This window comes from Rhinoderma darwinii, chromosome 1, assembly GCF_050947455.1.
Source record: "Rhinoderma darwinii isolate aRhiDar2 chromosome 1, aRhiDar2.hap1, whole genome shotgun sequence".
NCBI lineage: Eukaryota > Metazoa > Chordata > Amphibia > Anura > Rhinodermatidae > Rhinoderma > Rhinoderma darwinii.
The window spans coordinates 573393574-573407493 of record NC_134687.1 but is presented as its reverse complement, the minus strand read 5'-3'; the positions used below and the strand labels follow the sequence as shown (position 1 = coordinate 573407493).

The following is a 13920-nucleotide window of genomic DNA, read 5'->3' as shown; positions in this document are numbered from 1 at the left end:
TGTGTGTGGTGCTATCTACAGGGGGTGTGTGTGTGTGTGTGGTGCTATCTACAGGGTGTGTGTGTGTGGTGCTATCTACAGGGGGTGTGTAGCACTTTCTACAGGGGGTGTGTGTGTGACGCTATTTACAGGGTGTGTGGCACTATCTACAGAGGCCATGTGACATTATCTACAGAGGGTTCAGTGGCACCATCTACAGAGGGCACTGTGGCGCTATCTACGGGGGACACTGTGGTATTATCTACAGGGGGCACTATGACATTATCTAGGAGGGATGTGGCACTATATACATAGGGCGCTGTTACAATATCTACAGAGGGCACTGTGGCACTATCTATGGGGGGGCACTGTGGCATTATCTACAGGGGCACTGTGACATTATGTAGGAGGGATGTGGCACTATATACATAGGGCGCTGTTACATTATCTACAGAGGGCACTGTGGCACTATCTACGGGGGACACTGTGGTATTATCTACAGGGAGCACTATGACATTATCTAGGAGGGATGTGGCACTATATACTTAGGGCGCCGTTACATTATCTACAGAGGGCACCGTGGTACTATCTACGGGGGGGGGGGGGGCACTGTGACATTATGTAGGAGGGATGTGGCACTATATACATAGGGCGCTGTTACATTATCTACAGAGTGCACTGTGGCACTATCTACGGGGGGCACTGTGACATTATGTAGGAGGGATGTGGCACTATATACATAGGGCGCTGTTACATTATCTACAGAGTGCACTGTGGCACTATCTACGGGGGGCACTGTGGTATTATCTACAGGGGGCACTATGACATTATCTAGGAGGGATGTGGCACTATATACATAGGGCGCTGTTACATTATCTACAGAGGGCACTGTGGCACTATCTACGGGGGGGGCACTGTGGCATTATGTAGGAGGGATGCGGCACTAACATAGGGAGCTGTTACGTTATCTAGAGTGCACTGTGGCACCATCTACACAGCCTCATCAATGTGTTTTAATGCGCCCCGTCCACCTCCGGTTCGCGCACCGCAGACGTTAGCTGTTTAGTTCATGAGGACCATGCCTTCTTCTGCGCATGTACGGCCCTTCTAGCAGCTTGGTGACGTCGCCGCGCATGCGTGTTGAGGTCTTTCCTAGTTTCGGTTACGTCTCCTCCTTCTCTGGCTGTGAATGTGACCGGCAGAGGCGCTTCATCGCCCGCACCCCACCTCCTCCAGAGCCCCGTCCCGTCCTCCCCTCCTCCTCCTGTTTCCCCGGCATCGCCTGGCGTCAGCTGTCCTCATTTTTCAAACAATAACAGGCAGTGCGAGCCCACTGAGCGCGGGAGAGAGGCCGGCCCCTGGCAGCAGTAGAAGGGACCGGGGTACGGAGGAGGTGGTGGAGGAGGCATGGCAGCCAGCTTCGGAAAGATCCAGATAGGGGTCTATGTGGAGATCAAGAGGAGCGATGGTGAGTGTGTATGATCTTCATTCATTCGTGTGCTCGGGAGCCGCCATTGTGTTGTAGTCTCCCGGGTAGGGCTGGGTAGCTGCAGTGGAGCAGGATGGAGAGGTGAGGATGACAATTGTGACGGGATTGGGCTCTGCTTTCTCGGGCAGTGGTGTAATGATAGGATGGGGGAGGGTCTGTCTGAACATTGGCCGATTGTCTGAGCAGGAAAATGCAGTCATAGACTATTGTCAGCTGCTGGAGCGATCCTAGAAGCATGGCATGTCTATCCAAGATGTCACACAACTGAGTGTCTGGCGTGAACCAATGCACGGGGGTCTAGCTGGCGCAGGCAGGGTGCGCGGGGTCTCTGGCTGGCACGGGCCGGTGCGTGGGGTCTCTGCCTGGCACGGGCCGGTGCGCGGGGTCTCTGCCTGGCAGGGGCCATTGCGCGGCGTCTCTGGCTGGGCCATTGCACGGGTGGTCTCTGGCTGGCACGGGCCGGTGCGCGGGGTCTCTGGCTGGCACGGGCCGGTGCGCGGGGTCTCTGGCTGGCACGGGCCGGTGCGCGGGGTCTCTGGCTGGCACGGGCCGGTGCGCGGGGTCTCTGGCTGGCACGGGCCGGTGCGCGGGGTCTCTGGCTGGCACGGGCCGGTGCGCGGGGTCTCTGGCTGGCACGGGCCGGTGCGCGGGGTCTCTGGCTGGCACGGGCCGGTGCGCGGGGTCTCTGGCTGGCACGGGCCGGTGCGCGGGGTCTCTGGCTGGGCCATTGCGCGGAGTCTCTGGCTGGGCCATTGCACGGGTGGTCTCTGGCTGGCACGGGCCGGTGCGCGGGATCTCTGGCTGGCACGGGCCGGTGCGCGGGGTCTCTGGCTGGCACGGGCCGGTGCGCGGGGTCTCTGGCTGGCACGGGCCGGTGCGCGGGGTCTCTGGCTGGCACGGGCCGGTGCGCAGGGTCTCTGGCTGGCACGGGCCGGTGCGCGGGGTCTCTGGCTGGCACGGGCCGGTGCGCGGGGTCTCTGGCTGGCACGGGCCGGTGCGCGGGGTCTCTGGCTGGCACGGGCCGCTGCGCGGGTGGGGGGGTCTCTGGCTGGCGCGGGCCGTTGCAAAGGGGTGGGTCTCTGGCTGGCGCGGGGCGTCTGGCGGGCGAGTGGCGTCTGGCTGGCACGGGCCTGTCCGCGGGGCGTCTGGCTGGCACGGGCCTGTGTGCGGCCTGGCTGGCACAAGTCACTTTTAAATATTCTAAAAGGTGGTTGGTAGGCTGTGTGGGTTCTTTCTAACCTATGTGTCAGTGATGGCAGACATTTATGACATGGCTGGGCAATCCACATGGTGCCCAAGAACCTATAAATTAGGTTTTGCCTCCTAACTTTTTCTTTTAATGTCTATGGCAGTTCTTATTGTTAGGCCATGAAACATTCAGATTGACTCAAATGATGTACAGTTTTTTGCCTATCCCTGGTATATTAATGTTGCCCGGTATAGTATCTGCAGTTGGCATGAGGGCCTGTCACGTGACGGTGATCTAGCAGTCCTGATGGCACTGTTAAACACTTGAAGTCTTTCTGAGTGGCGTTGTGGTGGTAACACCCCGGGATATAACTGATTGTATGTAATCAGGGTAGAGAGGTTGGCAGGTCAGGGCCGGGTAAGCTGCGAGGTGTATGTTGTGGTGTCACTTTTCCTAGTAACCGGCACAGGCTGAATAATGACACCTCTGACAGACCGGAGGACGCAATGTCTCGGGTTTCATTAACCCATTTCTTGCTGTATTATGGTGCCTTTGTCCTGTGAACATTATTCATCGTCTTCCTCTCCTGGTGTTTCAGTACCGCTGCCTCGTTCTGCAGTCAGAGCACATGTTTGCCAGTCACCGTGCCCTACATAGGTGCATCCCAATGATAACTATTAACTCTCTGTGGTGGCATATCCCCTCGCTTTGCTTTATTTATTCGCCCCCAGTTTGATGCCACATGCTGGATAAGAAATCATTGATGTATGTGCGAGGAGCGGATTTGCAGTTCCAGCACGTTGTGGTGACACATTACAGTCCCCTCCTCTCTGAATGTTTTAGGTTGTCATTACCACAGTAACCGGGATCTTACAATGAATGAATTGTGTCGGTTGCTCGCTGTGTACGTTACAATGCTGCCTGGTGGGTATGAATGGGCTTGGCAGGCGTAACGTTTATCCTATACTGTTGGGCCTAGTGTTTGTGGGTTCAGAACTTTGTGTTAACCCCCTTTTAAACTGCCGGAAATACCGTAGCCTCACTATTATTTTCCTTTATTTTATTCTTTGTGGTTACTGAGATCCATGTCTTGGAAATAGCGATGGGAATGCCCAGAGTATTATCTACGACCTACCGCTTGCCTGCCCAAAGTAACCCTCTTGTACCCAGGCAGCAGCAAGGGACCGAAGCAGAGATCCACGGATTGTGCAGTGATCTGCATCAGTATGCCCAGCCCTGCCTGCTGATTGGTCCACATTTCCCATCATCCTATCGGTGCCAGGACTTGTTGCTATGGCCAGATTGAGGGGGTAACGCTTCCGTTACTAGTTCACAGCTGCTGGAAGCATCTGATTCTTGAGCGTTGTAAAGTCTGTGCACTCTCTAAGTCATCCATGATTATTCACGTTTACAGCTGGGAGACCTATGTCCTTGTTACGCAATGTCACGAAAAGTAGGTCTGACAAGGTGACGCCTGTTTCCTGTATGACGTCATAGTATAACATCACGTGCATGCCGTTTATTGTGTGGCCCACAACTTCTGAAGGAAGCCGTAATCTCTGGTGACGACGTGGTGAACCTGAAATGCAGAACTAAGTTCGCAATCTTGGTTTCTGTTCCTCTGATCTCCTCTCCATGATAGAAGATGTACTCACTCGTTTTGGACCTGGTCTATAAACTAGGGCAGACAAAATGTGTAGCGGTGGCCCATAGCAACGAGAGTCCTGCTTTTTGGTGCAAGCTGTAAAATGAAAGCTGTGATCTGATTGGTTGGTTGCTATCTGCTCTTAGTGTCTGCTCTGCTTTTATACATGGCAAAATCTTACCAGCTTCTCTAAGGCCTTAATAACTGTTCTGAAATATAATTGTACGCTGCTGTGGAAGATGTTGGCGCTATATTAACTGCAGGAAACCAATGTGGACGTGAAATACAAATTGATTTCTCTGTATTTGACTCCCTATTTATGACCATATTAAATTAATTTTTTGTACAGATCCTGAATATATTTGTGAATGAGGTCTAAGGCCCCATTCATCTCATTCGTTGCCTACGTTTACCGAGTACGCAGGGAAAACTGTGTTAAAGGCTTTGACGGATGCATAACCGTGGCATCCGTGACCCATAGGCAATAATGGCATTGGTTTAACGTATATGTCATGAAAAGCCTATGATGTATAAGTTTAGCAGTTCTTTGTTTTTTTTACGGGATAGTCAACTACGCTATTCCCTATTAAAATCAATGGCTACTATCCATTAAAATCAATCGGTTCCGCCAGGTGACGTTGGTTCCCGTCATGCAACAAATCCATCGCTTTAGTTTTTCTCATTTACACCGAAAAAGGCCATACTTACAAATGGACACAGCCAGGTCAGAAACGCTGATGAAGGAGAGTGAGCAGGTGCTTTAAATAATAATAGCCACTCCCACTAGTCTTGAGGGGAGTGGTATGTGGTGCATGGGATGTGTAGTAAGAAATAATAAATGAATAGTGTATGTGCAAGTGTAATACTATAAGTGAAATATAGGGGGCAGTAATGAGTAAAGTGCATCAAAAATAAATTAATAATGGGATGCAAGTGTGTGAAACATGGAGGGATAGTGTGTAAGTCATGAGGCGCAACGTGTGTAGCCAGGTAGAAGCCTATTTGTGACGCCTTGATAATTCATAGAGCGGGCTACCCTGCTTGCTATGCCAAACAACAACACACCAAGCTCTCCCAGCATCAAAGACCCGGCTGTGTCCAAAAGAAGCGAATATAAGTAATAATGAAAAATACCTGGGGTATTAGTGATCATTTTGGCCAAAAGGACGCAAGCTCGCAATCCACGACAAGGATCCCCAGACTTGCGAGTCCCTAACTCCCTAACTGGAGTGAAAAGCTCCTGATGCACAGACAGAACAGATAAAAACAAGGGGACATATATACAAAAACACCAAAAAAGGCCATACTTACAAATGGACACAGCCAGGTCAGAAACACTTGCATCCCATTATTCATTTATTTTTGATGCACTTTACTCATTACTGCCCCCTATATTTCACTTATAGTATTACACTTGCACATACACTATTCATTTATTATTTCTTACTACACATCCCATGCACCACATACCACTCCCCTCAAGACTAGTGGGAGTGGCTATTATTATTTAAAGCACCTGCTCTCTCTCCTTCATCAGCGTTTCTGACCTGGCTGTGTCCATTTGTAAGTATGGCCTTTTTCTGTGTTTTGGAAATATGTCCCCTTGTTTTTATCTGTTTAGTTTTTCTCATTTATTTTATTCCCCTGACGGAACAGTATAATGTGAACTGAGTGTAATAAACTGCGTGGATCTCGGCCACTCTCTGACCCACGTTCTGGACTAGGCCCTACGTTTGAAGGCTATGTACACCTTTGAGGGTATATATATATTTTTAATAAATAGATTAGTCAGTGTAACTTTGTAAATAGTTTCTATAAAAAATTTGTTTTACTTTTGGAGATGCAGCTGTTCAGTGTTCTCTATACAGAACAGCTGTATCGTTCACTAGGGTATGTGCACACGTAGTGACCTAAAACGTCTGAAAATACAGAGCTGTTTTCAAGGGAAAACAGCCCCTGATTTTCAGAAGTTTTTTGAGCAACTCGCGTATTTCGCAGCGTTTTCGCAGCGTTTTTTACGGACGTTTTTAGAGCGGTTTTCAAGAGTCTGAGAAAACTGCTCCAAAGACGTCCCAAGAAGTGTCCTGCACTTCTTTTGACGAGCCGTCATTTTACGCGCCGTATTTTGACAGCGACGCGTAAAATGACAGCTCGTCTGCACAGAACATCGTAAGACCCATTGCAAGCAATGGGCAGATGTTTGCCGACGTATTGGAGCCGTCTTTTCAGGTGTAATTCGAGGCGTAAAACGCCTCCATTACGTCTGAAAAGAGGTCGTGTGCACATACCCTTACACTGACTCTGTCAGGTCAGCGGCACTGACTGATTCAGGGACAGCGGGTCCTTGGTGTCTCTGACATGCAGGACCCACCTGTAAATGATCACTTCTAAATTATGATCAGCTATTCCGCAGCCCAAAAAAATAGGCAAATTTGGCGTTTGTGGTGAATTTTCCTATATGACTAAATGGGGGAAATTTGCAACAAATGCATAAAGATTCTGCAGCGTAAATTGTCATGTTGCACATTCAAAAATTTCTTCTATAAAATCCGGATGGAAAATCCACAGCAATTCTGCTACGTTTGTTCATAGTCAAAGTTAAAAGATTATACCGTATAATTGATTTTTACCCTTAGTGACATCTGCCGTACACAGCGCACATCCGCCGTATATCGCATTATGGCATGGGCTCACTACCTGCTGAGTGGTAGCTGTTTCAGACAGCTGACACCTGCTTGCAACGGCCGAGATCAGAGACAACTTGGATTCCCGCCTTTTAACCTCTCAGATGCCGTGCTCGTTAGTGGCCGCGGCATCTGTGCTGTTAGACAGAAGGTGCTGTGCCTTTTGTGAATTACAATTAAGCTTTTCCAGGGACAGGACTTATGGCTGGGTTCACATTGCACATTTTTGTTGCGTTTTTGAGTTACAGATTACAGCTGAAAGACTTTATAAAAACGCACGAGTATTTAAAAAAACACATGCGTTTTTAGGATGTGTTTTTGTATACAGCATTTCAAAAAGGCAACAAAAAAGCGCAATGTGAACCCTGCCTAATAGAGCACAGATATGGCCTACGTGTGAGGAGTTCATCGCTGTCAATCGGTATACAATGAGAATTTGTATTGCAGCATATTGCATTAGTGATCGAACGATCACATGGTAAAGTCTTCTACGTGTACTTAAAGGGGTTTTCCCACAAGGGACATTTATGACATATCCACAGGATATGTCATAAATGTCAGATAGATGCGGGTCCAACCTCTGGGACCCGCACTTATCTCTAGAACGGGGCCCCCAAACCCTGTTCTACCTTTTTGTGTGTTGGCTGATTTCCGACCATGAAGGAGAAAACAGCGTAGCTCGCTGAGCTACGTTGTTTCCGTAAGTCCCATAGAACTGAATGGTAGTTACGGAAACTGCGTAGCTCGCATGCTACCCTGGTTCAGTAACTGCCATTCACTACTATGGGAGTTACGGAAACAGCGTAGCTCAGCGAGTTATGCTGTTTCCGTAACTCCCGACCATGTAATCAGTAAGTTGGTGGGTGGTCAGTGTGAGCACAAAAAGCTAGAACGAGGTTTAGGGGGCCCCGTTCTAGAGATAGGCGGGACCTTCATCTATCTTACATTTGTGGATAGCTCATTTGTGTCCCTCGTGGGAAAACCCCTTTAAAAAAAAAAAAGTAAAAGTAAGGGAATGTTTAAGAAATAAAATAAATAGCAGTTTCCTATTTTTCACATAAAAATATGTAAACAATAAAAAAAATAAACACAATTGCTATCACCATGTTCGTAAAAGGCTGAACCATTAAAATATTACGTTGTTCAACCCCCGGGTGAACGTTCTAGGAAAAAAAGGTTAATTAATGCCAGAATTGCTGTGTTTTGGTCATTTTGTAATAAAAAGTTATCAAAAAGTCGTTAGGACCCCAAAATGGTACGAATAAAAACTATAGCCCCCAAATAACAAGCCCTTACACCGCTCTATTGTTGGAAAAATAATAATGGCTCCGCTTATGGCGACAGATAATTTTAAAGTAGTAAAACATAAAAAAAAGTTATAATTTTTGTATCGCTGTAGTCATACTGACCCGCAGAATAAAGTTAACATGCCAGAGCAGCATAGGGTCACGCCCCATTGACAGCTGGGCGGTACAGAACCCCCAGTGGTCAATTTCTTCAGAAATTAGCATATCACCCACCAACATGAACGAGGCTGATTGCAGAAAAACTGACATGGAATAAGCAGCGCTAGAACTGAGGGGAAGGGAGCAATGCAGGTATTGGGATCAGGTTACGATTTTTGGGGACATGACAGGTCCTATTTTAGGCTCTGTTCACACAGAGTTTTTCTATGCGGAAACTGGTAAAAAACCGCTCGCAGGAAAAAGAAGCTACATGCCCTATCTTCGGGCGTTTACGCCTCTGACCTCCCATTGACATTAATGGGAGGCAAACGAAGCGTACTTCGCAGCGTTTTTGCCCGTGGCGCTCAATGGGCGTGAGCGAAAATTGCGGCAAATGGCGTGCAGGCAGATCAAAATCTGCCTCAAAATTCCAAACGGCATTTTGAGGCAGAATTTTCTGCCTGAAAAAAAAACTCAGTGTGAACTCAGCCTAAGGGCGGATTTACACGAACGTGTAATACGTCCGTGCAACGCGCGTGCTTTTTACGCGCGTCACACGGACCTATGTTAGTCTATGGAGCCATTTAGACAGTCCGTGACTTTCACGCAGCGTGTGTCCGCTGCGTGAAACGCACATGTCCTATATTTTTGCGTTGTTCGCGCATCACGCACCCATTGAAGTCAATGGGTGTGTGAAAATCACGCATGCCACACGGAGGCACCTCCGTGGGACGCGCGTTTTTCACGCAACAGCAGTAAAAAGTATGAATGAAAACAGAAAAGCACCACGTGCTTTTCTGTTTACAAACAAAGTGTCATAATGATGGCGGCTGCGCGAAAATCACACAGCCACGCATCATATGGTGATGACACACGATGTTAAGTGCCTTTTGCGCGCGCAAAACGCACACGCTCGTGTAAATCCGCCCTTAGGGTTTAAATTATTATTATTATTGTGTTAATATCCCTATAGTTACTAGGTTATTGGTGGAATTATTATCAATATTAATATTAAAGAAAAATCAAATAATATTAACATATTGTTAGGTCACTGGTAATATTGTTAATGGGGTTATCCAGGTTCCTAAAATGATTAACTATTTCCTGCAAGTGACATAAATTAGCAAAACAACCAGTCATCACCTACCCGTTCCCCTGGTGATCCAGCGCTGATGCCCCGGCGGCGTTCCCTTTGATAGTTCATATGCACATAACATGTGACCGCTGCAGCCAATCAGAGGGCTAAGCGGTCATGTGTTAGATTTCTGGCATCATGTTAGAATATAATTTGTTACCGCTGAGCCCTAGGAATGGCTGCAGTGGTCACATTCTGCTTGTATGTTAAACAATAACCGGGAGGGCCGCTGGATCGATGGGGGAAAGGATAGGCGAGTACTGCTTGTTTTGGTAATTTGTCATTGCTGCCATTAGTAAAAAAAAAAAATAGGAATTTAGATATACTTTTATTCTTATTGCTGCATTATTTAATTTTATATATATTTCTTTATAATTCATAATGATTCCCACAATAAGCTAGTTAGAAGGATGACATTTTTTATGTTTTATTTTTTGGGGGTTAAATTATTATTAGATTACGATTAATATTATTTATATTTTTATACATTCTTATTCATCCACCAGTATTAATAGGGATAATGATAACGTCGTCCCTATTATATTTCCTGAGTGATTAATGGTATTATTTTAAATCTGTGTGCTGCTTGTATGACAGGGTAATTCTTATCTAGAAGAATGCCTCCAGGAAAGAAATCTGGGCTCTAGAGGGTAACTAAAATGGCTGTAAATGTAACAAAAAATGGATTACTAACGTAAAATTGTTTTTATTTATATATATATATATATATATATATATATATATATATATATACAGTGAAGGAAATAAGTATTTGATCCCTTGCTGATTTTGTAAGTTTGCCCACTGTCAAAGACATGAACAGTCTAGAATTTTTAGGCTAGGTTAATTTTACCAGTGAGAGATAGATTATATAATAAAAAATAACAGAAAATCACATTGTCAAAATTATATATATTTATTTGCATTTTGCACAGAGAAATAATTATTTGATCCCCTAAAAACCATTAAGAGTTCAGCCTCCTCCAGACCAGTTACACGCTCCAAATCAACTTGGTGCCTGCATTAAAGACAGCTCTTACATGGTCACCTGTATAAAAGACTCCTGTCCACAGACTCAATTAATCAGTCTGACTCTAACCTCTACAACATGGGCAAGACCAAAGAGATTCTAAGGATGACAGGGACAAGATCATAGACCTGCACAAGGCTGGAATGGGCTACAAAACCATAAGTAAGACGCTGGGTGAGAAGGAGACAACTGTTGGTGCAATAGTAAGAAAATGGAAGACATACAAAATGACTTCGATCTGGGGCTCCATGCAAAATCTCACCTCGTGGGGTATCCTTGATCCTGAGGAAGGTGAGAGCTCAGCCAAAAACTACACGGGGGGAACTTGTTAATGGTCTCAAGGCAGCTGGGACCACAGTCACCAAGAAAACCATTGGTAACACATTACGCCGTAATGGATTAAAATCCTGCAGTGCCCGCAAGGTCCCCCTGCTCAAGAAGGCACATGTACAGGCCCGTCTGAAGTTTGCAAATGAACATCTGGATGATTCTGAGAGTGATTGGGAGAAGGTGCTGTGGTCAGATGAGACTAAAATTGAGCTCTTTAGCATTAACTCAACTCGCCGTGTTTGGAGGAAGAGAAATGCTGCCTATGACCCAAAGAACACCGTCCCCACTGTCAAGCATGGAGGTGGAAACATTATGTTTTGGGGGTGTTTCTCTGCTAAGGGCACAGGACTACTTCACCGCATCAATGGGAGAATGGATGGAGCCATGTACCGTCAAATCCTGAGTGACAACCTCCTTCCCTCCACCAGGACATTAAAAATGGCTCGTGGCTGGGTCTTCCAGCACGACAATGACCCGAAACATACAGCCAAGGCAACAAAGGAGTGGCTCAAAAAGAAGCACATTAAGGTCATGGAGTGGCCTAGCCAGTCTCCAGACCTTAATCCCTTCGAAAACTTATGGAGGGAGCTGAAGATCCGAGTTGCCAAGCGACAGCCTCGAAATCTTAAAGAGGCTCTGTCACCAGATTTTGCAACCCCTATCTGCTATTGCAGCAGATAGGCGCTGCAATGTAGATTATAGTAACGTTTTTATTTTTAAAAAACGAGCATTTTTGGCCAAGTTATGACCATTTTTGTAGTTATGCAAATGAGGCTTGCAAAAGTCCAAGTGGGTGTGTTTAAAAGTAAAAGTCCAAGTGGGCGTGTATTATGTGCGTACATCGGGGCGTTTTTAATATTTTCACTAGCTGGGCGTTCTGATGAGAAGTATCATCCACTTCTCTTCAGAACGCCCAGCTTCTGACAGTGCAGATCTGTGACGTCACTCACAGGTCCTGCATCGTGACGGCCACATCGGCACCAGAGGCTACAGTTGATTCTGCAGCAGCATCAGCGTTTGCAGGTAAGATCGACTTACCTGCAAACGCTGATGCTGCTGCAGAATCAACTGTAGCCTCTGGTGCCGATGTTTAATGATTTACAGATGATCTGCAAAGAGGAGTGGGCCAAAATTCCATCTAACATGTGTGCAAACCTCATCATCAACTACCAAAAACGTCTGACTGCTGTGCTTGCCAACAAGGGTTTTGCCACCAAGTATTAAGTCTTGTTTGCCACAGGGATCAAATACTTATTTCTCTGTGCACAATGCAAATAAATATATATAATTTTGACAATGTGATTTTCAGTTTTTTTTTTAATGTAATCTATCTCTCACTGGTAAAATTAACCTAGCCTAAAAATTCTAGACTGTTTATGACTTTGACAGTGGGCAAACTTACAAAATCAGCAAGGGATCAAAAACTTATTTCCTTCACTGTATGTATATGTAAATGTAATATTTGGTCATCGAAAAAATCCATGAGGCCCCTAACTTTTTAGACTTAGGAACCAAAGGCACCCGAGTAATTGTTTAAGCCTGGAGCCTTGTCTGTGTGAGATCTGTACGGGAATGTTCCTGAATATACAGCTAATATTTGTCTACGGAGAAACACATGTGGGATGAAAAAATTGCACCATACTCCTCCATTTTTTGAATGCAAGTTCAGTTTTCCCTATAGAAGTTAGCGGACATCTAAAAATTTGGTTTCATATAGAAGATTTTTATAGTTTTAGTGTGGGTACCGTACATACTAGTATGGTCTATCATCTACATAGTGTTTGCCCTTCTGAGCCGGACATGAGCCACCATACTTTATGGCGGCTCATTCCCCAAAGTAGAGCTGCTTAACCCCTTCATTCCTCTAATATGTAGATTCACATCCTAGTTGCATATGCCCCGTGCAGTCAGTGCGTGACTCTACAGTCCCGTGTTTGTGCCTGCATAGCACTGAGGAGAGCGTTCTGGCACCCCAGCAACCTGCTCACTGATAGCCAAACCAATTGGTTTGGCTTCTGAGCATGTGATCGCCATGATTCATGAATCATGATGTCTGAAAAGTTTATTTGTAAAACTTGTCCTGTCCTTTCAGCCGGAGGCAAGGCTTAATAGGTGTACAAAGATGGCAGACCTGGGGGCGTTCATAAAGCCCACAGGCAGCCATAGCAACCATCGCCCCCTCGCGATTGCGTTGCAGGGTGCGCGATGAGCTGTTAGAGGAGGTTGCCCCCCTCTTTCTGACGATTTAAATGCTGCGGTCGGTATAGTTACACTGAAGTTTTGTTTGTAACATACAGCCGACAACGGCATCGTATGGAGCAAGCTCACTGCGTGTGCCCGCTCCATACTTCCCCCTACCCGACTTTGGCGTATGGATACGTCAAATGTCGGGATGGGGTTAATACATTTTCTTTATAGAAATAACTTTAACATTTATTGCTGCAAATATTGTACGTAACGTCACAACTTTTAACCTTTGCAAATGCTTTATTTTATCATAAATCCAATTGGAAAAATGTATATCTAATTGATTATAACTTCTGTGTTCCCTGGCAGGGAACAGGTTTACACAATCTATAATCAATGAGGCGCTGCGTGCACTAACATCCCCCTCAGCCGTTCCCCGACATTGCCGGATTCACACGACCGCGGTTAACGGCCCGTGTCAGCCGGATTTTGCGGCCCGACCACCGTACATGTGAACGGGACTCCTGGCATCAGTCATTTAGGCTACAAACACACGACGGTGAAAAAAAATTAAAAACTGATCAATGGTCAGTTTTTCATGTCCATTTTGAATCAGTGTCTCCAAATTCTCATCCATTTCCAGTCCGTCTTTCATGACCATTAAAATAAAAAATAAAAATTATGGATTTTGTTTTTCAGGGTAGATAGTGCCCCAGTGCCCACACGTAGTGAGTGCCCACATAGTGCCACCCCCCCCCAATATAGTGCCACACCCCATTGCAAATAGCACGCCCACATGTAGATCTC

General features: G+C 46.2%; 1 protein-coding gene across 7 annotated transcripts in view; it reads left to right on the top strand.

Moving 5' to 3' along the window:
* The first annotated feature begins 1110 nt into the window (after positions 1-1110).
* Positions 1111-13920, top strand: part of KIF2A (kinesin family member 2A) — a 76060-nt gene continuing 63250 nt past the window's right edge. For 3 of the 7 annotated variants that reach the window (XM_075839283.1, XM_075839266.1, XM_075839274.1), the window contains exon 1: positions 1112-1447. In XM_075839283.1, the coding sequence (XP_075695398.1) occupies positions 1387-1447 (61 nt within the window). In that variant the 5' untranslated portion in view covers positions 1112-1386. Of the gene's footprint in view, positions 1448-13920 lie in introns of all 7 variants that reach the window. The other 4 variants (XM_075839290.1, XM_075839299.1, XM_075839309.1 and 1 more) reach the window with 3 other exon arrangements.